This window comes from Homarus americanus, unplaced genomic scaffold (genome assembly GCF_018991925.1).
Source record: "Homarus americanus isolate GMGI-L3 unplaced genomic scaffold, GMGI_Hamer_2.0 scaffold5773, whole genome shotgun sequence".
Taxonomy (NCBI): Eukaryota; Metazoa; Arthropoda; class Malacostraca; order Decapoda; family Nephropidae; genus Homarus; species Homarus americanus.
The window spans coordinates 322501-345579 of record NW_024717927.1 but is presented as its reverse complement, the minus strand read 5'-3'; the positions used below and the strand labels follow the sequence as shown (position 1 = coordinate 345579).

Genomic DNA, 23079 nt, shown 5'->3' with positions numbered 1-23079 from the left:
ACCCAGACTACCACTACCAAACCCATCCCAGACTACCACTACCACCAACCCAGACTACCACTACCACCAACCCAGACTACCACTACCACTCTCCCAGACTACCACTACCAAACTATCCCAAACTACCACTACCACTATGCCAGACTACCACTACCACCAACCCAGACTACCACTATCCCAGACTACCACACTTACCAAGGATAAGAGGCAGCCACTCGTTGTAGATGATATGCTGGTAGATAGCCACCACAATTCTCCTGGTCTCTTGGTAAATGGTCTCATCTGACCAGTGAGGGTTAAGGCTGGCTAGTTCTCGGGCTATCCTGTTATGCATTCTGACCCAAGCTGTGTGTATGACGGTCAGCTGTACCTGTTCGTTGACGCGGTTGTCTCCTGTAGGTGAAAGATGAGAGTGAATTGAGAGGCCGTGTGGTGGTGATTGAGAGGCCGTGTGGTGGTGGTGATTGAGAGGTCGTGTGGTGGTGATTGAGAGGTCGTGTGGTGATTGAGAGGAAGGTGTGGTGGTGATTGAGGAGGCCGTGGTGGTGATTGGAGAAGACGTGTGGTGGTGATTGAGATGACGTGTGTGGTGGGTGATTGAGAGGCCGTGTGGTGGTGATTGAGAGGACGTGTGGTGGTGATTGAGAGGACGTGTGGTGGTGATTGAGAGGCCGTGTGGTGGTGATTGAAAGGACGTGTGGTGGTGATTGAGAAGACGTGTGGTGATTGAGAAGATGTTTGTGGTGTGTGTGGTGGTAGTTGTTGCTGAGAAACGGATGGAAGGATAGATAGAAAATAGGAGAAATGGAAGTTCGGATATGTGAAAAGTCGGATAAACGGAAGGTCGGATAAATGAAGAGTCGGATATATGGAAAGTCGGTTAAATTAAAGATCGGAAGAATGAAGAAAAACCTTACTTACCAGCCCTAAAACACGGTATACCATCCCGGATAGATTCACACTCGTCGGCGTCGAAATCAGGAGGTAGCAGTGACCTCTCCTGCACCTTCAGTAGTCCACCCTGGAACTCTCTCAGTTGCCCCTCCTCCTCCTCGCTGGACCCGTAGATGTTGGAGCCGTCGAGGTAGTGTGTAATCTGGTTCATCTGTGGGGAGGGTCGAGTCACTGGGTAAATTATGGTATAGTGTAAATACTGAAGCAGGTGTTGACGTAAAGTGTAAATATTGAAGCAGGTGTTGACGTAAAGTGTAAATATTGAAGCAGGTGTTGACGTAAAGTGTAAATATTGAAGCAGGTGTTGACGTAAAGTGTAAATATTGAAGCAGGTGTTGACGTAAAGTGTAAATATTGAAGCAGGAAGTTGACGTAAAGTGTAAATAATGAAGCAGGTGTTGAAGCGAACTGTAAATAATAAAACAGGTGTTGACGTAAAGTGTAAATACTAAAACTAAAACTGAGGACAGGACAGGTGTTTCAAGACAGTTTTAAGCGATGAAACAGACATTAAAGTGTTGGTTAAAACTGACCTGCTCGGCGAAACCCAGATTACAGGGATCAGTGCGGGGGGCAAACATGGATCTGACGAAGTTCATGCAGCGTCGACCAACCCTGCCGTAGAAGGGATCGTTTTCAGGGATCTCGATGGGGTGGCAGGCGGGGTGCGTGAACGATGGATCCACCTTCCCGCGGCCGTAGGGAGCACAACACTCGATACCACTTGTGTTAGCTGTACGTGAAGACACTGGTATGAGCTCAGGTTGTGTCATTTAGATAACCTTATTGTCATTTTCCTTCAAACGTTTCCAGTAATAGAGTCATTATGAAGGAAATTATATCTAGTTTATTATTTATTGTTACCCATTCCCAAATGTCACATGAGTGTCTAGTATACTACGTCACACAGATTAAAATAGTTACCCAAGTATTAGATTTTTTATAGTGTCGCATCCACAGTATACGGCGTGTGAATGGGGAGTCCTGGCATAAAATTGTGAGTTTTAAGGGGAGTTAATTTATTTCCTCTCTATTCCTTGCTAGTGAGTGTAGGAGTAGAGGGTCCGGTGAGCACCTCTCTAGCGTTACTCAGGTATTGATAGGTGTGTGTTGTGTTGCCTTCAGGGTGAGGTACTGGCCTGGGGGTGTCTCGGCGTTATTGTGTAGGAGTGAAGTCACTTGAATATATAAGCTGCCGTCCACCACTGCAGTTAACCACCACTCCCCAGGTGAGGTGAGTGTTATAATTTACTACATAAAGATGTACAGTAGTCAAGTCTTTTAGTTGAGTTACCATTTTGAAGGACACAGCTCTGTAGGTGTCTCATTTGGTCATGAAACAGTTGGCAGTCTGGGAGTAACACCAAGATAGTTAAGACTGTTAACACACGGAGTAAAATGACGACCAATACAGCGTGTGACTTGTGTACTGTATCGGGGATAACAAGTTGTGCTTCATCCGCAAACACAGACGTACCACACAGTCTTACCAGAACAACCTCACGACACAACACAAGGGGAGGCATCCTGGAGGTACAGCATATAGCTACTTACTGAACCTGAAGATGGGCGTGTGGGTGAGGTCATGGTCGATGAACTGACCCCACTGCATGAGGGAGAGGGTCAGGTCAGGGTTGGGGTTGTTCACGTCCGTTACGGTGCTGACGGAGACCAACCTGGCGGAGGGCAGCTCACGTCCTGTTACACTCTTGCGAGGGCTGGAGAGTCCTATAGGGGAAAGAGGAGGTACTGTGTTATCGCTGCTATCATGTGATGGTGTGTTATCTTACTGTATTAGGTTAAGTCTCTCCTACGTGTCAACCTTCACCACCACCAGGAGGAACCCACTTCACAACCCCTCCTATGGTCAGGAACACCCAGGCACTAAGGTCACCACCGCCAAGAACAACTTAACGAGTTCCTTTGTATTGTCAGACACAGTACTTGAAGCTTACTATCGTCAAGAAGAAATGGTGATCGTCAGCAGGAAGCTTACCGTCGCTGTACTGTGGGGGCCTGAGCCTCTGGAAGGTGGTCCTGGCCTGACCCCACCTGGGATTCTGCAGGTTGTTGCAGGAGCCGTCGATGGTGCGGTAGAACCTATCCTTCTCTTCACACCTGGGTGGCGCGGGGCAGCTGTTGGCGATGACGGTGTCGCTGATGCTGATCTGCTGCAGACCGTACCCTGCTTGTAGGGGCGTCAGCCTTAACCTGTTCACGTGACGAAACAAATATTAGAGAAATAGTTCAATCTTTGTGGAGAATTTTCGTCTGCGATTCATTATGTTAAGAGGGAAATAAGGCTCCCGGTGTGATCACTAAACATGAGACTCACTTGTGTAGGAGGTGAGACCCGGCCCCGTCACTAACGAGGGCATCTCTTGCGAGACTCATGGCCATGGGGGAGGTCTTGAAGAACTGTAGATGGCCGTACTCAGGTGCGTTCGTGTTGGTCACCTCGATGTCCCTTGCCTGCAGCTCCTGTTATGGGAGGAAGGTGTCTGGTGTAGTAGCTGGCCTCATCACCATCTACAGTACACTAGAAAGCTGTTATCGAGAGACTAAGCGTCCGAAACAATATGAAACACTGAGCGAACACCAACCCAACCCCCATGAACGCGTCTGACGTTATGGCACAGCTACTCATTACCATAATCACTGTACAGTATTTCTTATCCTAATCACTATACAGATAGTTAATTAGTTAGGTAATTAGGTAGTTAGTTACCCTCCCCAGTAGTTCCCTCTCGCCCAGCTGCCAGACACCATACCGCGCCGCCTCGTCCACGATGTCGAAGTTGATGTTCAGTCTTGGGATCTCGATCACTGGCTCCGTGAACACCTGCCGCAGGTTACCTGTAGGAGGAGACGTGTTACAGGTGCTGACGGGGGACGCGCAGGAGTCTCTCTCACACACACACACGGGGGCACATACACACACACACACACGGGGGCACATACACACACACACACGGGGACACATACACACACACGGGGGCACACACACACACGGGGCACATGCACACACACACGTGGGCACACACACACACACACACACACACAGGGCACATACACACACACGGGGGCACATACACACACAGCACTTACTCCTGTTGGGTTGTCCAGGGCAGCAGACTCCTGGGGCACCGTCGTAGAGGGAACAAGCCAGCTGGGGTTGGTCCTGTACCTCGGGGAAACACGGGGCGCAGGTCACCAGGGGCATGCAGGCATAGTCTCCCGGGCACCTCGACGTATGGTGAGGCCCTGTAGGAGGAAGGTGAAGAGTTCTTATAAAACAGAGGAGGGAAACAAAGTGAAATTGATGTACTGTATATGTTCTACAGGTTTTGGGCACCTTAGCGGACGAGGAGGTTGTGGTTAGGTTAGGTTACGTTAGATGAAGTTGAAATCGAAATAATCTGTCATTTACTCATCGACATACAGAGGGAAGAGGTGTTTCAACAGTAAGGGAACAGAACTTGACTGTATATCAACATCCGCTCGTCCACAGGAAGGGAAGCAGTACTGAAACACACACACACACAAGACATTTTGCTGCATAATAATTTAACGTGAGGAAGTGAAAGATGGTTAGTTTGTGGATGATGATGATAATGATGATGATGATGAAAAAACAGCACACGTCACTATACCTACCATAGCCATAATGTGGGTGTATCGGTCCAGGGGTGTGGTAGGGGCGGGCGGGCACGGGCGTGAATCCAGGGGCGTGGGTAGTGAAGGGAAAGGTGTGAGCGGGGGTGCGAGGTGGGCCGCGCCTGTGTTGTACTGGTTTATGTGTCCGGTTGATCACTGTCGGTTTACGAGACGTCTTGTAAACCTGTCGGGAAGAAAGAATTAAACAAATATCCATAATCATTCTCCCTCCTTCCTTCCTACTCAACCCATACTCTCCCTTCAACCCACACCTCTCCACCCATACTCACCGTGGGCTTAGCATGGATGACCGAGGGCTTGATGCTACCATGGGTGCCGTAGGGGCCGGAGCTGACAGGTTGGCTGATGACGGCGGGACGGGAGGCGAAGACAGAAAACGGCCTCCGGTGTGACGTGGGCGGGTGTCCACTGTATGGGCTGGAGACAGGTGAGGGGGGGGGTTATTATACGTTCTTGACTGTCCAAAGTAGTTAACTGTCTATTGAACCAACTTGTCTCTTAAGATTTAACTGACTGTAGCATATAGGAGTTAACTGTCTATAATAGGAATTAACTGCAGTAAAGTTCATCAAGATCCATCTATCGCTGACAGTGGACAGACGAACTGACAGATAGACAGACACCCACACACCCGAAATGGCCGACTGTCGATAATTGGCCGTGCTGATAAGCCTGACGTCTATCTCTCTCCGCTGACGTTGTGGAATTGATATCAGTGTCTTCTTCAACAGCCTCGGGAGGGTTGGTATCACTGGCTTTCTCGGTGTCCTCGGGAGGGTTGGCAGCACTGATCCCCGCCAGGAATACCAACACTACCGCCGCTGTACATCTGAAACATCGGAAATTATATATGAAATAAAGACAAAATTATATAAGGAAAGATGAAATTATATACAAAATAAAGATAAAATATAAATAAATACAAAATTATATAGAAATAAGGATAAAATTATATATGGATTGAATTAAATCAGAAATTAGACCAAATTATTAACGAAATAACCCAAAAAGATGTGTTACCGTGGCAGGATAACAATGGAACTACTATTGACGCTGTTATTGTAAAATCTATTGGAATACCTGAAGATATCCCTCCTCCCTCCACAGTAGTATTACACACACACAAGATAATACGAGACTAGAAAGTGAGAGTGTGGGCGACCGTGTTTGTTATCATGACGGTGGGGGGTTGTGCAGGGTATAAAATATAGTTGCTTTCTCCTCATTGGTTTTTAGCTGTGTCACTCTCTCTTCCGATTGGCTCATCACTACGTCGCTGTTTCCTCATTGGTTCGTAACTATTCACTATGTCACTGTTTTCTAATTGGTTCGTCACTACTCACTATGTCACTGTTTTCTCATTGGTTCGTCACTACGTCACTGTTTTCTTATTGGTTCGTCACTACGTCACTGTTTTCTTATTGGTTCGTCAGTACGTCACTGTTTTCTTATTGGTTCGTCACTACGTCACTACGTCACTGTTTCCCCATTGGCTCATCACTACTCATTACGTCAGTTTCCTCATTGGTTCGTCAGTATGTCACTGTTTTCTCATTGGTTCGTCACTACGTCACTGTTTTCTCATTGGTTCGTCACTACGTCACTGTTTCCCCATTGGCTCATCACTACTCATTACGTCAGTTTCCTCATTAGTTCGTCACTACGTCACTGTTTTCTCATTGGTTCGTCACTACGTCACACATCAGCACCGGGAATTACAGACAAACAAATCGGTATAATACAGTATAATACTTTAGGCGTGTAATGATAACATGCCTCGGGCTGTGTCGGTACAGTACAGTCGGGGTGTGTGAGGGAGTACAGGGAGGGAAAGGTGTCAGGGAGGGTGAGAAAGAGGGAGTACAGGGAGGGAAGGTGTCGGTGAGAAAGAGGGAGAGTCAGGGAGAGAAGGTGTCAGGGAGGGTGAGAAAGAGGGAGAGTCAGGGAGGGAAGGTGTCAGGGAGGGTGAGAAAGAGGGAGAGTCAGGGAGGGTGAGAAAGAGGGAGAGTCAGGGAGGGAATGTGGTAATGAAGGAGGGAAGTGGAGTGATCGCCCAACGGGATGAAAGTCACAGCTGTAAACTGGTTTGGTTGATGAGAGGGGGGGGAGGGGAGGGGAGATACGTGTTCATGAGGTAGAGATAAAAGAGAAAGGAGAAGAGAGAGAGAGAAAGAAAGCGTGGCAATCTCTCTCTCTCTCTCTCTAAAATATTTCACAACAACGTGGACATCATCTATGGCGACGAATTGGTCCTCACGTGTAAGAAAAAATATTACTGTAACCTGACTTATTACTGTAACCTGACTGTAAGATAAGTGTATGCTGGAGAGAGATAGAGAGAGAGAGAGAGAGTATGGAGACTCGTATAAGGGAAAATAGTGACGAATCTGTTTTTCTTTTTTTTTTCAAGACAAAGAAGAAGTGAAGAAAGATCATTTTTACGAAGGAGACAGAATTATTATTGCGAATCACTAGACAAATGTTACCCCGAATCATCAATCTCTGTGCACGTCAAGTCAGGAGAATGATAAAAGGTGACGTCAGTATACACGACTCTTATAGGTCAAATTGATCACGTGAAGGCTGACCCAAGCCCCCGACTCGCCCTGTAAAGTCTGTCCTCACACCCCACCTCGCCCCGCCCCGCCCCAAGGTAGTATTTGAACATAACATGAAGGCCCCGTGTAAACACCTGTTGAGTGGGTCGTGCTGAAGGCCCCGTGTAAACACCTGTTGAGTGGGTCGTACAGGTAGAGGAGGTGACCCAAGCATGGCACACGGCCCCCAGTGTATGATAACCCGCACGTCTTGATACACTTATGGGCTGTGATGGGTTATGGTGGGCTGTGGTGGGTTATGGTGGGCTGTGTTGGGTTGTTATGGGCTGTGATGGGTTATGGTGGACTGTGGTGAGTTGGTGGTGTGGGTTGTGGTAGGCTGTGATGGGTTATGGTGGGCTGTGGTGGGTTATGTTGGGTTATGGTGGGCTGTGCTGGGTTATGGTGGCTGTGCTGGGTTATGGTGGGCTGTGTTGTGTGGGTTGTGGTGTGGTGGGCTTTGCTGGGTTGTATTGTGGTGTGGTGGGTTATGTTGGGTTGTGGAATGGTGGGTTGTATTGTGTTGTGGTGGGTTGTGTTGTTTCGTGGTGGGTTGTGGTGGGCTGTGCTGGGTTGTATTGTGGTGTGGTGGGTTATGTTGAGTTGTAGTGGGCTGTGGTGGGTTGTGTTGTGGTGGGCTGTGGTGCTACATATCTGGTTCCTGTTTTCAATTATTTCTTATTAATTTAACCTAAATTCGCTAAAACAAAATTAATTTAACTTAACCTAACTCAGAATTAATTTAACCGAATTAAATGAAAACTAACATTAAATTAACCAGAGTTAAATCTAACCTAAATTAACTAAATTTTACCTAAACTAACTGAAGTTAACGCAATATAATGAAAACCTAACCTAATCTTCAGATGAGCCGTTTGTTTTCACACACACGCACACACACACACACACACACACACACACACACACACACACACACACACATACACACATACATATTATATCATTATGTCTAAATCAAATGTAAGTCTGTATATTTTCAGCCACCGGTTGTAACTCTATTAATAAACCGTTTATTATTATTATTATTACACACACACGTCTGTGGCGGCCTCCTACACTCACTTCCTCTCGGTGTTACACGAGGAAGAGGGGTCAGGTTGTGGGCTAGGCTTGGTGGGGTAGAGAAGGGGGAGTGAGGCTGGGAGGTCAAACCAGAGGTGAGGTAAGGCGGTCATATTGGGTCACACACACAGGTAAACATGTCTGACCTAATGCAACTCTCCCACACCTCTTACACGATTATAACCCACTTGGATGATCAGCTGTTTTATGCGAACCTGACCTGACCTGACCTGACCTCTCTCCCACACACACACGGGGTAAGGACAGTCTGCTACACCCTGCATCTTTCCCTTTCACCTGAGATACTTGTGGAGCTTAAATTAACCAGAGGGAAAGTTATATTTATTCACACACACACACACACACACACTTATCCCTCTTTCTCTTCCTCCTCTCTTTCTCACTCACTCTTCCTCCTTCCCTCCTATCCCTCTTCTCTCTCCATTCTTCCCCTACTTCTCCCCCCTCCCCAAATCATTCCCTCCCTCTTTCCTTCTCTCACCCCCTCATCAAAGCTCACCCCCTCCCTACTCCTTCCCCTACTTGACCACCCTTTCCCCTTCACCCTCTCTCCCCACTTCCCTTGAAACGTCACTTGCCAATGTCGTAGCCGAGGTTTGTTATGGTGTGTGTCAGTTCTCTCTCATGGCGTGTACACTTGAAGGAAATAGTGACACGTGTTTAGCGGTGTGCCAATCACGTGTCTGGTGTTAGAGGGGCAAGTGACACACCCACCCGAAAGAGAGAGAGAGAGAGAAAGAGAGAGAGAGAGAGAGAGAGAGAAAGAGAATGAAAGAAAGAAAAAACAGAGAGAAAAATGAAAAAGAGAGATAATTAGACAGAGAGAGAAAGCATGAGAGTGAGTGAGAGAGAGAGACCACATCACGAACACATAACTTCACCACAAACGAGTAGTGGTCTTGTAGTCATCTGGATTTATTTTATAGCTTGTAACTCCTCCTCCGCCGCACCTCGATTATGCGGTTCAGTTCTGGTGCCCTTATTATAGAATGGATATCAATTCACTAGAGTCGGTGCAGCGAAGAATGACGAAAATGATTCCGGGACTTAGAAACCTTCCATATCAGGATAGGTTAAAGAAACTTAACTTGCATTCCCTAGAAAGACGAAGAGTGCGGGGAGATATGATAGAAGTATTTAAGTGGGTGAAAGGAATCAAAGGGGATATAGATAAAGTTCTTATAATATCCGAGCAGGATAGGACTCGGAGCAACGGATTTAAGTTGGATAAGTTTAGGTTTAGGAGGGAGATAGGAAGAAACTGGTTCACAAATAGGATGGTGGACGAGTGGAACAAGCTTAGCAACTTTGTAGTAAGTGCTGGAACGCTGGAAAGTTTTAAAAGGAGGCTAGATAGATTCATGGATGATAGAGAGTGGTAGTAACTCTCGACAGGAGCTGCCATGCACAGACCAACCGGCCTATTGCAGACTCCTTATTTTCTTATGTTCTTATGTGTCTCTGTCTGTCTGTCTGTGTGTCTATCTATCTGTCTGTCTGTGTGTTTATCTATCTGTCTGTCTGTCTGTCATACGGGAGCCGTGACTCGTGACATGCCTGAGACCCGCCTGTGTGTGTGTGTGTGTGTGTAATGCCGTATATTCTTCTATTTACTGTTACTAGAATGAGATAATTACTTTTTAACTTTATTAGGATACAATCACCACACACACCAGTCCGGTAATATACAATAAACTGCTAATATTCATGTCATCTCCAAGGGTTGAGTGAGACTTTCTGCCACTCAAGACCCAAATTATTATGTCAGGTAGGGGACTTTTTTTACCCACTAGTTTATTCAGTTCAAGACCAAGAATAATTGGTACTTTTTGCTCACTACCAACCACCCACAATACCAAACAAGGCTCAGGTCACCTTGGCTTAAACAACCATTACTAAGTCACTTAAAAGAGGTCAACACCCCCCACCCCCCTCAGCCATCGTCTCTTGACCAATCATGGCCCGCCTTTAACGACCTAACCTTGGCGTCGACCTCAGGTACTCGAGTTGCAACGTGCGACATCTCGTTCACCACTCAGCCACCACGACTCAGGGTCAGTCCCCCCCTTCCCTCCATGTTGCAAGGTCCAATGAAAGTGTTGTATGGTAGTGCGGATCACCCTAATTGCCAATGACTACCGCTAACGACCGTATACGTAACGAGAGAGGGTAACCAGCGTGGTTGTCTTACTGTGTGGTGGGAAACTCTTTGTGTTGAGTGTGAATGATGTTGGTAGCTGTTGTAGTGGTGGTAGTTGTTATAGTGATGATGGTAGTGGTGGTAATAGTGGTAGTGATGATGGTAATAGTGGTAGTGGTGGTAGTAGAGGTGATGCTGGTAAGGGTGCAGGTGGCAGTGGTGGTATTTTCACCGTGAAGGCACTAATCTTCACGTCCAACCTGGGGGGGGGGCTCACACATACACATACACACACACACACACACGCGCGCACACGCTCACGCAAGCTGAGGCACCAGATTTCTGTTTATACTGTACAATTGTGACCCCGTAATTAATGTACTTGTTCTGCTGTTTCTGAATGAAATGAGGGGCGTGGGAAGGTAGGTGGAGGCACAAAAGAGGGTGCGGGCGTGGGCGTGGGGCGGGTGGGGAGAAAGAGGGCGTGAAGGGGGATTTAGGAGAGGCGTGGTCCCCTCCTTCCCCCACAACCTCCGTGACTAACGTAACACTGAACTATATGAAGGCTACCTCATACACGCCCCACTACCTTGTGTGTGTGTGTGTGTGTGTGTGTGTGTGTGTGTGTGTGTGTGTGTGTGAGTGTGTGTGTGTGTGTGTGTGTGTGTGTGTGTGACAGTAACGCCATCATTACATCTTCCTCACTAACACACCCTCCACACACACATCATCATCATTACACGACCTTCGGCCCCAGTTCATGTTAATAGTTGGTGTAAAATATAAAACATCTCGGTAATACCAACAGCTACCAACACTCTCTTGTGGCTTAGGTTAGTTAGGGTTATAAGCGTGAGGTGGTTAGGTTAGGTTAGGTTATAAGCGTGAGGGTGGTTAGGTTAGGGTTAGGTTATAAGCGTAGGTTAGGTTAGGTTATAAGCGTGAGGTTAGGTTAGGTTAGGTTATAAGCGTGAGGGTGGTTAGGTTAGGTTAGGTTATAAGCATGAGGGTGGTTAGGTTAGGTTATAAGCGTGAGGGTGGTTAGGTTAGGTTAGGTTAGGTTATAAGCATGAGGGTGGTTAGGTTAGGTTATAAGTGTGAGGGTGGTTAGGTTAGGTTATAAGCGTGAGGGTGGTTAGGTTAGGTTATAAGTGTGAGGGTGGTTAGGTTAGGTTATAAGCGTGAGGGTGGTTGTTGCCACTCAGAGGTTTACTCAATGCTTTGTTGCAGGGCGGCCACAGCTGACCACCCGCCACCTCGCTCCGGTGATCCAGGTGTGAATATATACTGTAGATTCGTGGGAAGATGTCTCTCTTTTTCATTCCATACCCTCCCTCACTCCCCCCTCCCTCTCTATTCCACCTCTCCACACAAGGACGGACAATGGAGGCATACATTACACGCTTGAGAGGTGTAATGTTCACCCTTGTCTACAGTAGTTATGAGAGCCCGCCCCACCCCACCCCGCCTCGCCCACACCATTGCATGTATTGTATGGTAAATGGCTGCGGTCCCTAGCTTCCCTCCTGCGGTATTCCTTTTTCAACTCTCTCTCTCTCTCTCTCTCTCTCTCTCTCTCTCTCTCTCTCTCTTTGTTTATACGTTTATCTGTGTATGTTCTTCTCTCTCTCTCTCTCTCTCTCTCTTATCTATTGCTATTTTATTCCCCTTATCTACTACGTGATACTAATGGCTTTATCCAATGGGTGTGTCTAATGGGTAATGGGTGAAGGTGTAGACAGTGGGTTAACAGCTCCACAATATAGCCCATTTTAGTGTCAATTATGGGGCCTAACCTTTCCTAATATGGGTTAATGAGATAATTAGTAAGTGTTATGTACAGAAAGGTTAGGTTAGGTTAGGTTAGTGTTAGGTAAGTTGAGACAAACAGGCACAGTAGGTGATGGTGATATGTGACCGTCAGAGTTGTAATGCGGGGTGAGGGGAGTAATAATTATTGGATTTGTTTGTATGTTTAACTTCCCGTCTGTTTGTCTGTGTTTGTACTGTTTGTCTTGTGTGTCTGTATGAGTGTGTGTATGTATGTATGTGTGTGTGTGTATGTAAGTTTGGGTATGTGTATTGTTTGTTTTTGTGTATGTATATGGGTGTGCTTTTTATATGTATGTATGTATGTATGCATGTTCAGTCACCTATATGTGCTTACGACCAATACCGTCATGAAAAAGAGAGCGAAAGTGTGTGTGTGTGTGTGTGTGTGAGTGAGTGCGTGTGTGTGTGTGTGTGAGTAATTACCATCCCTCTGGCGGTCGACACAACAATAACAGCAAATCTCACACGTCTGCCATTATTCTGTGACCAATAACAATGAGTGTGTCTATCTTAGTGAACCACAAAACCTGCTCGAACCAGATGAGGCTTACAAAGGCGTTAACCACAGAATTAAGACCTTGACCCGTGACCTTGACCTCTTGTGACCTACTTTCTCTTTAAATGAAATTAATATCTTCCCTGGGCAACACCTGAACTCCCTCCCCACCCCCCCCCCCTACACACACGTTAGGTAGAGATCTTCACACCTTATTTGACGCCTCCATACTGACCTCTGTCTTTAACCTCGTATTGTGACCTTGACCCTTCACTTACTTTCTCTAAAACCGGATATATTAGTTCTGGATTAGTGTTAAACCTACCTGCTAAGTTTTAATGAATTTGATGGTTTAGTTTTTGCCTTAGTGTGTTATTTCATATTTTGGTTTCAACAGATGGACAAATTCTTACTGGATGTGAATGAATGGCTGCCGGGAGCGTTAGAAAGTAAACAACAATTGTGCTGGATGGGAACTAATGACGTTTAGTTGTGAGGTTTTATATCCTAGGATGAACTGGGTCAATAGGATTTTGTGTCGGTATAAAAGAAATATAGTCAGGTTGGTTTTCTTACTCCGAGGAGATATAATAAGTTACTCTTTTATGGGAAACGAACAAAGAATTCTCGATATTGTTTTGTTATCCCAAGTCACAGCCAGTCAGTCAGAATTGTACTAAATCCGAACAAAAACCAGGACACGAAAATGCACTTCTAGGAACATTTACCGAACAGGAACAAGCACCACTAGGAGGGTATATTATTTTCCCTAGGATGGACAAGTGAGTTAGTTATTGTTGCTATACTTTCAACAACCAAGTTCTTGAAACGCATAACAAAATTCTCACAACTTTTAAAGAAATATAAATGATAAAATTCTGGAGTAAATTGAATAAGAGATAGAACTCTAATAATTTGACAGATTAAAATAATTCCCAGAAGGTAAAAAATGAGAAATTTTTACTCGATGTGAACTAAATATATATTTTTTTTTATCCAGGAAGCTCGGTTATTATTATATTTTTATCCCAGGACGCATTGAGGTGAACAAGGCGATTAGTTTTTTTTATAAGCTGTCAGTCTCAGGCGACCTTGTGGCTTACCTGAGAAATGCATCAATTCACGGTCGTTGATTTTACCGCAGAAATTGTTATTTTTAGTGACGGGCGCCAGGTTGATGTTGCCTGGCGGAGTGGTAAATGGTCTGCTGGAGGCGAGGGAGGAGGAGGAGAGAGAGAGAGAGAGAGAGAGAGAGAGAGATTATCTCCATTCACAAGAAAAAACTGAATGCTAATCTATGAGTTTTCAGACACACACAAACACACACACACACATACATAATTAAAAACAGAACAAAGAAGGGAAGGGAAAGAAGAGGGGGGAGGGGAGTAAAGAGAGGGAACAGATAAAGAAGAAAAGATGAATATTAAGATAAACATTGATAACAGGTAAAGAAAATAAGAAAAAACAAATACATAAAAAAGAAAACAAGAAAAACGAAAACCACAAACAGAATACACAAACAAGAACACCATAAAATATAACAGATAAGGAATTTTTACAAGAATATAATCTCCGCGTCCCTCAAAGAATTAAGGACACATTCCAATATTATTTTCCGGGGCCAAAGCGTTCAATTATCATCACCTCCTTGGGCCGCTACACACCTCTATGTCATAACCTTCCATAACCTTCAATAATAATAATAATAATAATCCTTACTGTAAACTAACCGATGGAACTTTAATTACAATATAAACATTACGTCACTTAAGACTTCTCACCTTCAAGTCCAACATTATTTCAAAACAAACTGGAGCCATTTTTAATATATATATATATATATATATTTTTTTTTATATGTGATCAGTAATGGTTAAAATTATTTATTGATAAAGGTAAAAAACAGGTGTGGTTAATGAGTTGTGATAGAGTTGTGTTAGTCTTTGAAGAATAACAGACCCACGATGAAAACCTGTACATTTATCCTGATGCAGTAATAAGGTATTTTAACAACTATTTCACAACTTTTCAACGATTTCACAATTTTCTGGGTTATTCAATAATAATAACCAGTATATCACAACTATCCATCATCTGGGCCGTATAAAGTTTCTAGGTTCATACAGACAGACAGGCAGGCACAGACAGACAGACAGACAGACAGTAGTAGCAGCAGTCCTTAACAGTCACTCCCGACTTAACAACGTAACAACCCTAAACTACTTTGTACTGCATGGCCAACCTCTTCCACCTGACAGACCCATCACAAGCCATTAAATTATTATCCTCTTGTTCAGTGCTTGATATAATGTTCAGTGCTTGATGATATAATGTTCAGTACTTGATATAATGTTCAGTGCTTGATATAATGTTCAGTACTTGATGATATAATGTTCAGTACTTGATGATATAATGTTCAGTGCTTGATATAATGTTCAGTACTTGATGATATAATGTTCAGTACTTGATGATATAATGTTCAGTGCTTGATATAATGTTCAGTACTTGATGATATAATGTTCAGTGCTTGATATAATGTTCAGTGCTTGATATAATGTTCAGTGCTTGATGATATAATGTTCAGTGCTTGATGATATAATGTTCAGTACTTGATGATATAATGTCCAGTGCTTGATGATATAATGTTCAGTGCTTGATGATATAATGTTCAGTACTTGATGATATAATGTTCAGTACTTGATGATATAATGTTCAGTACTTGATGATATAATGTTCAGTACTTGATGATATAATGTTCAGTACTTGATGATATAATGTTCAGTGCTTGATATAATGTTCAGTACTTGATGATATAATGTTCAGTACTTGATGATATAATGTTCAGTACTTGATGATATAATGTTCAGTACTTGATGATATAATGTTCAGTACTTGATGATATAATGTCCAGTGCTTGATATAATGTTCAGTGCTTGATATAATGTTCAGTGCTTGATATAATGTTCAGTGCTTGATGATAACAAATAACACGTAATGGTAAACAGTTAACAAAAACAAACACCTCCAGGCTTAAGTTAGGTCAATAATACACCCGGCTGCCTTATACGATCATCTCCAAACTATGGTAGCGAAAAACCTTGAAACCATATTGGGAGTAATATTGACCACAAAGACCTAGTATAAACGATGTGAATGGTCTAATGGCCTCATTTTAACTATGACGTATGGACAGTGATGACGGTAATAGTTGGGAGGATATCAGGTCATAGCTGTTAAACCTTGGCTTTTATAGGTCCCACATGTGAGTTTCTTTCTACGTCCCGTGAGAAGCGTAAAACAACTCGCTAATGTGTGTGTCTTTGGCTGAGGTATTCGATGTTGGTGTGTGTGGCTTTTGGCGCTGTTCTCTCTCTCTCTCTCTCTCTCTCTATCTCTCTCTCTCTCTCTTTCTTTGTTTACTTCTTCTCTTCCTTTACGGTTCATTTCTTGTTCACTTCTTCCTTCTTCTCTTCGTCTACAAGTGCTCTCTCTCTCTCAACAGCCCCCTTCTGGTAAATTTTCTGCACTGAGAACTTTCAAAACCGCCGCCGCCATCATTATCGTCACCAGAGATAATCACCTCTGAAACTTACTCCTGCGTCACACACACACACACACACACACACACACACACACACAAGCCTTTGAAAATTGGACAGAGTGCAAACAGACGTCATGCAAACTCCAAATATACCAACAAACACCTGAAAACAAAAGTAAACATGTATGAAAGAATAAAAACATGTTAAACACAGATAAATAAACACAGAGGTATGGACAACAAACAAACTTCACAACAATAGTCATAGTATGAGCTGTATACACCCCCTTCACTCCAGCCGTGTCATAAAAGAATTCTAGGAAAATAATGGTTGGCGGACTGTGCAGTGGCCTTATGGCGGGAAATTCTCGACTGACAGAAGGTATTTTTTTTTTTTTGCAACTGTATGAATGACTCGATGCTTCCTTACCATTTACTGAAAGCTTATGTTTATATATTGAAATTGAGTTAGAATTTATTACTTTTTATTATTTTCAGGGGAGTAATTTTCAATGACAATGTCAGTTCGTTAATATGTTTTAACATAATCGAGTCCAAAGTGAGAACGTTCTGTAATTTTCATCTCACGGGGAATTATTTCACGTGTTGTGGGGGGCCGCCAGTGGTTGTCGGGAGCCTTTGTGGTGAACCGTGAACCGTCTCATGACATAATTGTGACAGAGCCGCCGTCTGTACCTCCAACTAATAGTTTCTATAACACAAATACCAAAAAAAAATATTCCCCTTTCTCTCACAGGTTGGATGGATGTATGAGCGATTGGGGTTGGGTGTAAATGGGACTGCTCAGTATGGGCCAATTAGGAACGCTGCAGTTTCCTCCATTCTTATGTTCTTATACATGCATACATACAATACATCCCAAGTGACAGGGGTGGAAAGGTTAAGTGGAAGGACTACAGGTTGTAAGTAGTAAGAGTAGAAATAGGATTTGTAGTAAGATAATACGTCACGGGTTCCATAGCCAGTTAGGTTAGTTCCACGGTGCCTGGGAACGTTAAGCAGGGCTGTGATTGGTTATGAGGCATATTACGTTAGCGTTGTGTTGCGTCAGTGTTGTGTTGCGTCAGCCACTGAGGTAAGTTGGAAATTGCCTCCTGACAGCTTCTTGTCTGTCTGTTAAATTATCTAAAGACAGGTGAAGAAAGTGGTTTAAAGACTTAATAATGGACAGATAAAGAGGTTCTGACAGAAGTGTTGGTCGAGCATCACATATGTCGGGTCTAATCACCTGTCTTACGTTAATGAATGAACAGGTCGTTAGGGTTACCATTGAGGAAAGATATATTGACTGTTCCTTTTTGTTTCCCGTCAGTCAGCGTTTTATCATGAAGGAATTTATAGGTAATTATGATGCTGTAATGGGAGGGTAGTTACAGTCTCCCACACCTTGTTAGATCATAGGTGTGGCCTTGTGTACGTGTGTGTGTTCTGTGTGTACACATACTAGTAGCCATCACTTTTACCATCGCTAAATATAAAGTTTGAAGGTCGGTGTTTACAGCATGAGTGAGCTTTACAACTATGATTTAGCACTTGCATCTATCCAACATAAATCAGGCTGATAACAGTGATCGAGACAGCGCCATCTACTGTACATCAACCACAACTACCGGCCTCTGAAGCACCGAGAATTATATATAGATACACATGTCATTATAATGCTGGCGAGTCTTATAGTCTAATATCATGCTTGAAGTAATGGCTGCCGTTCAGGTAATATCTCTCTGCAACAACGATTTTTTTTTCTCAAGTAAATCGATGTCTGACTGACGTGTGTGACATGAAGCCTCGGTGGGGAATACAGTACGTTGTTGGTGAGTTTATCGCTCCCCACCATTACGTCGTGGTTGAATATTTATAAAACTGTCTCTAATCTTCTCGTAAAGTATTTGAGTGCGTATTCTTACCTTGACTTAAGTGTTGCGTGTGTAGTGTTGAGGCCTCGGCAGACCCAGACCGTCAAAGTGGAGACCAGGACACATTTAAGACACATTATGTATTATGGTGTGCCAGTTTATGTTTATTTAATGATGGTTCTATGAGCGGGGCTACACTGACCGTAATACATGATGGTATAGTGTGCTGCTGTTTAACTTGTGTTTACCTTGTGTTTACCTTGTGTTTACCTTGTGTTTACCTTGTGTAATTAACCTTTATCCGTCCGTCTGTATGTCCGGCCATGTTGTCGTTTCTGTGCACTAATTAGACTTAGGTTTCGCTGATCACACACACACACACACACCCACACACACACCGCCTTAACTGATGCTCTGTCTAGTTTCTCACGGGAGTGGGTCATGACTGCAGTAATATGATGGAGGGTAATGTTGAGGCCGGTCCAAGGATAAGTGATGACAGGTCGCGTTAGGGGGGCGGCGGCGGTGTGTGGTGCTGGGGGGGCGGGGCTGAGGAGGTCTTCTGGTAGTGATATTTGTGTCTTGGATCATATCAACATCGCCTGGCGGTTTACCTTTCACCTCATTATAACGCCAGACGAAAATACACCAAGTTAAAGTACACCACAAGTTTTAACTCCGGTAGCGATCTTTTTATAGCCAAGAGACACCAGCACAAGCGACTCTGAACCTTTATTCACAAGACGTTAGTGGTCATAATGGTTAATAGTCTCATCTGGTACTGCTAACGACTTTAACTGTTCGTTCCTTGCCGCTAACAAGGCGGTTGGTCGTGACGGTCACATGACTCAGCTTCTGGTTGGGTTAGGTTGACTTTCTTGGCTGCTGTAAACGTGTGCAGGTAATGTGGTGTAAGACGGACCCGACCAGAGGGAGAGATAGTGGGAGTGAGAGATAGTGAGAGAGTGAGAGATGGTGGGAGAGTGAGAGATGGTGAGAGAGTGAGAGATGGTGGGAGTGAGAGATAGTGAGAGTGAGAGAGAGTGAGAGATAGTGAGAGTGAGAGATAGTGAGAGAGTGAGAGATAGTGAGAAGTGAGAAAGATAGAGTGAGAGATGAGGTAGATGATGAAAGTAAACAACTACAGCTTCAACAGGTGTTTACTTAAGCCAATAATGTAATAAACACTGTAGTTATGTTACTAATACAGGTACAGTGCAGTACAGTCAGGTGGCCGGCACTTAATGTCAGCCCACATTGTTACAATCTGGCTGTATCGTTGTAACAAAATTTCTCTTTGTCGTCAGCTGTCAGCAGTCTCAGAAGTCAGCTGGTCGATGGGACAGAAAGTTAAGGTATTTGACACTTGTTAGTATTGGTCAACTGCCCAGGTGTGTGTGTGTGTATGTACGTGTACGTGTGTGAACCTGTAAAACACACTTTCTCCAGGTATTAATCACCGAGAGAGTATACAGTAGTGAACATAACTCCACATGACACAGGAACATACAGGAAGAAATCACTCGTCACTCCCTCTTGATAAGCCCTACACACACACACCATGACCAGCAGTATGTAGTGCATGTGTTAGTGTTGTGTGAGACGCGATCAACATACCCAGAGCGTGTGTGGCATCCCCTGTGGCTGTCGGACTGATGTTTTTAACTTAACGGCCGGGTATTAAAATTGTTTTATATCAATGGTCATTATAGACAACGGGATAGAGATGGGATAAACTTGAGTGTATCTTTTGACTTGATATCATTACCCCACGATTCCTCTATTTTATATTTAATTCCTTGAATTTACTTTAATTCTGAGAAGCAAAAAGTATAACATTGTCTCGGGTTGATTTAGCCAAGTACTGTAATGTTAAATTCAACCCTGGCACTTTGTCCTGTCGCCTAGTACAAATTAAACAATATAAACGTTGTATTCTTGTATATAACTGTTGTAACTAAACTATGAATTTACAAGCTTTAGGAAAATATAATAAAACTGGAAAATATATAATAGTGTAGAAAGATATTAATGAAAATGACTGCTACTGTTATAGCCTGACACGCTCTTCACAGAAAACTAGATAAAGGGGGAACTCTTATAATATGCGATAACTCCCTCTGCCTCACACCCTCATTGTAACTGCCTTACTGTTTCGTTTCCCATTGTTACAAATTTCTTAACTACAGTGGGATTCTTCTCATAAGCAAGAGGTAATATGAACAATAATGATAGTTATTATAATTTTCTCACGCTGTCAGCTGAAACACCCGATTTTATAAAGAAATATATTATAATTATTTAGTTGTGATTATAATTAGTTGAGTCACTTGAAAATTTTATATGTTATTGGTAGTATTATGTTGTATTGTGGTCTGTGATGGTGAAATATGGTGTCGTGATGAAGTGTAGTGTAGTGTGAGAGAGTGTACACGTAGCTGACACTTGATGGTAACAGTACATGGTAAAGTAAATATTCTTGAGTAAATGTGTAGTACAGGTGAGGAAGAATGTGTTGATGATGACGGTAACACATCCACGGTCCTCATTACATTTAGTCTGTCACCCATAAGAACATAAGAACATAAGAAAATAAGGAGTCTGCAATAGGCCGGTGCAAGTTGGTGGTAATTACAAGGAACAGATGGTGAGAGTGGTTGCAGGTTCAGCTGTCTGCCCCCACCGCCTACTGTACAGCCTTCATCTGTATCTGGAGACTCACAGGCTTAACTAGTGTACAGAACATCGTGATATGAGTGAATGTTTATAGTGCGTGATGGTGTGGATGATGTAAACAGGACATTGTATCCTGTGAAGGGTAATATAGCCGATAAGTGACCCAATAATCGATCGCCTTACCTGGGACAGTACGTGATTGGGTAAAAGAAAATAAAAAACGTAGGATAAAACTGTCCAATGAAAGGGGGTAGTGTATAGCCAATAGTTAAAAAGAAGGAAGGAAGAAAGGGAGGGAGGGAGGGAGGAAGGAATGGTTGGTGAGCAAGGAGTGAAGTAGGTAACTGATGATTACATTGAACCGAAGGGAACCTGTAGACTGTGAGGTAAAAGATAGCTTGTGTTGCGACAGGTTGTGAGGAAGGATGGTGGGGTGGATTTCATTGACAGACTGACCTGGTGAATAATGGTAGGCAAGAGAAAGTGAGGAACTGAATCATCTAACGCGAAGGTAGAGAGATGAAGTGAGGGGTTGGTGAGGTGAAGTGAGGGGTTGTTGGTGAGGTGAGGGGTTGTTGGTGAGGTGAGGGTTGGTGAGGTGAAGTGAGGGGTTGTTGGTGAAGTGAGTGAAGTGAGGGTTGTTGGTGAAGTGAAGTGAGGGGTTGGTGAGGTGAAGTGAGGGGTTGTTGGTGAGGTGAGTAAAGACAAACAGGAGCGTGATGAGAGAGCAATACTCCTGATGGGGGAGGACGTGACGTGACTTATCAAGCGTAAGAAATGTTCTGTAGTCGTAAAATATAACCGACACAGAAGGTTAGGTTAGGTTAGGTGAGAGGCTAGGTTAGGTTAGGTTAGGTGAGAGGCTAGGTTAGGTTAGGTTAGGTGAGAGGCTAGGTTAGGTTAGGTTAGGACAATAGTGTGTTGCTGGATAAGGTGAAGGGAGGATATAGTGTTGGTTGGTAGAGGCCGAGGGTTAGTGTTGCTGCCCCACTGAGCCATATAGACTCAGGGGATGTATTCAGTGCAGGTAATCGACTGGAAAACTTGACTGAGTGGCAAGGCAGTGAGGCGGTGAGAGAGAGAGAGAGAGAGAGAGAGAGAGAGACTGTAGTTTTATAGGTTAGTTCTGATTGATGGACCAGAAGCTATTATTATGGAGCAAGAAAAAAAGAAAATAGGAGAGAGAAGTGAGCCTTGACGCACTCCATGCAGCATTGATAGGAAAAGAGTGAGTGTGAATCATCCACAAAAGAGTGTGTGTGTGTGAGAGAGAAGGTAGGTTTACAGAAAGAGTTCAAGGAGAGCCAAGTTATTAGAGAGAAACAGGAAAGCAATAGATGGAAATTAGGCCTAAAGGTTTTGGTGTTATTACCCAGAAATACTTTAGAAAATATCACACCAAGATATGATTCAGTGAAGATGTCAAGAGCAGAGTGCGAGTTATGACACCTCCTACGGGTATACCACACAGGGCGTCAGAGAGCAGGTACAGGTGGTGTGTCAGGTGTCGTTTGTTACTGAAAGTTGTAATGACTTTGAAGTGGTTAAGTGGTGGTGGATAGTTGGAAGCACAGACAAACAGACAATCACTTTTTTTGAGAATACATACATACATACATACATACATACATACATACATACATACATACATATATACAGACATATATACAGACATACATAGGTTAGGTTAGAGTGTTTCAGCATCAGGTAAAATAAGTTGAGGTTAATCTTCAGGTGATCTTAATACATGGTAAGTAAGTTAGTAGTTAATTTTCACACACACACACAGATACACCCACACACACACACACACACACAGGTAGTAAACATCTCCCACACATCATTACCAGACATCCAGGTGACCTTCCTCGATCACCTGTGGACTCAACCTTGCGTTTGTATTCACCAAAAATTGTGCACAATCTAAACTATTTCTCGGTCGACCAGTTTTTAACCTTATTTCTGTCATGACCAACAAATTGTGACGTGTCTGGGCTATTTCTAGGTCAAGCAGGTTTTAAAATTTCTGTAAAATTCAGGTTAAAACTGAGGACGGAAGCGAGTGTGTGAAATAAAAACCCTAGTTGGTGAGGGTGATGCAGGAATCTGAACCGCTAATTCTGTTGGTGAATTATAAGAGTTTTAGCGGTGATAACACTGTTGAAGTAACTCAGGTGTGA

General features: G+C 43.7%; 1 protein-coding gene across 1 annotated transcript in view; it reads right to left on the bottom strand.

Moving 5' to 3' along the window:
* The window catches only part of LOC121859067 (peroxidase-like), a 34298-nt gene that overhangs the window by 5905 nt on the left and 5314 nt on the right, over positions 1-23079 (bottom strand). The window contains exons 2-12 of the mRNA XM_042355729.1: positions 5264-5461; positions 4902-5049; positions 4612-4795; positions 4063-4218; positions 3683-3810; positions 3290-3435; positions 2951-3165; positions 2509-2682; positions 1488-1687; positions 922-1105; positions 196-393 (exon numbers count right to left, since the gene is read on the bottom strand). Coding sequence (XP_042211663.1) covers positions 196-393; positions 922-1105; positions 1488-1687; positions 2509-2682; positions 2951-3165; positions 3290-3435; positions 3683-3810; positions 4063-4218; positions 4612-4795; positions 4902-5049; positions 5264-5461 — 1931 coding nt within the window. The remainder of the gene's footprint in view (positions 1-195; positions 394-921; positions 1106-1487; positions 1688-2508; positions 2683-2950; positions 3166-3289; positions 3436-3682; positions 3811-4062; positions 4219-4611; positions 4796-4901; positions 5050-5263; positions 5462-23079) is intronic.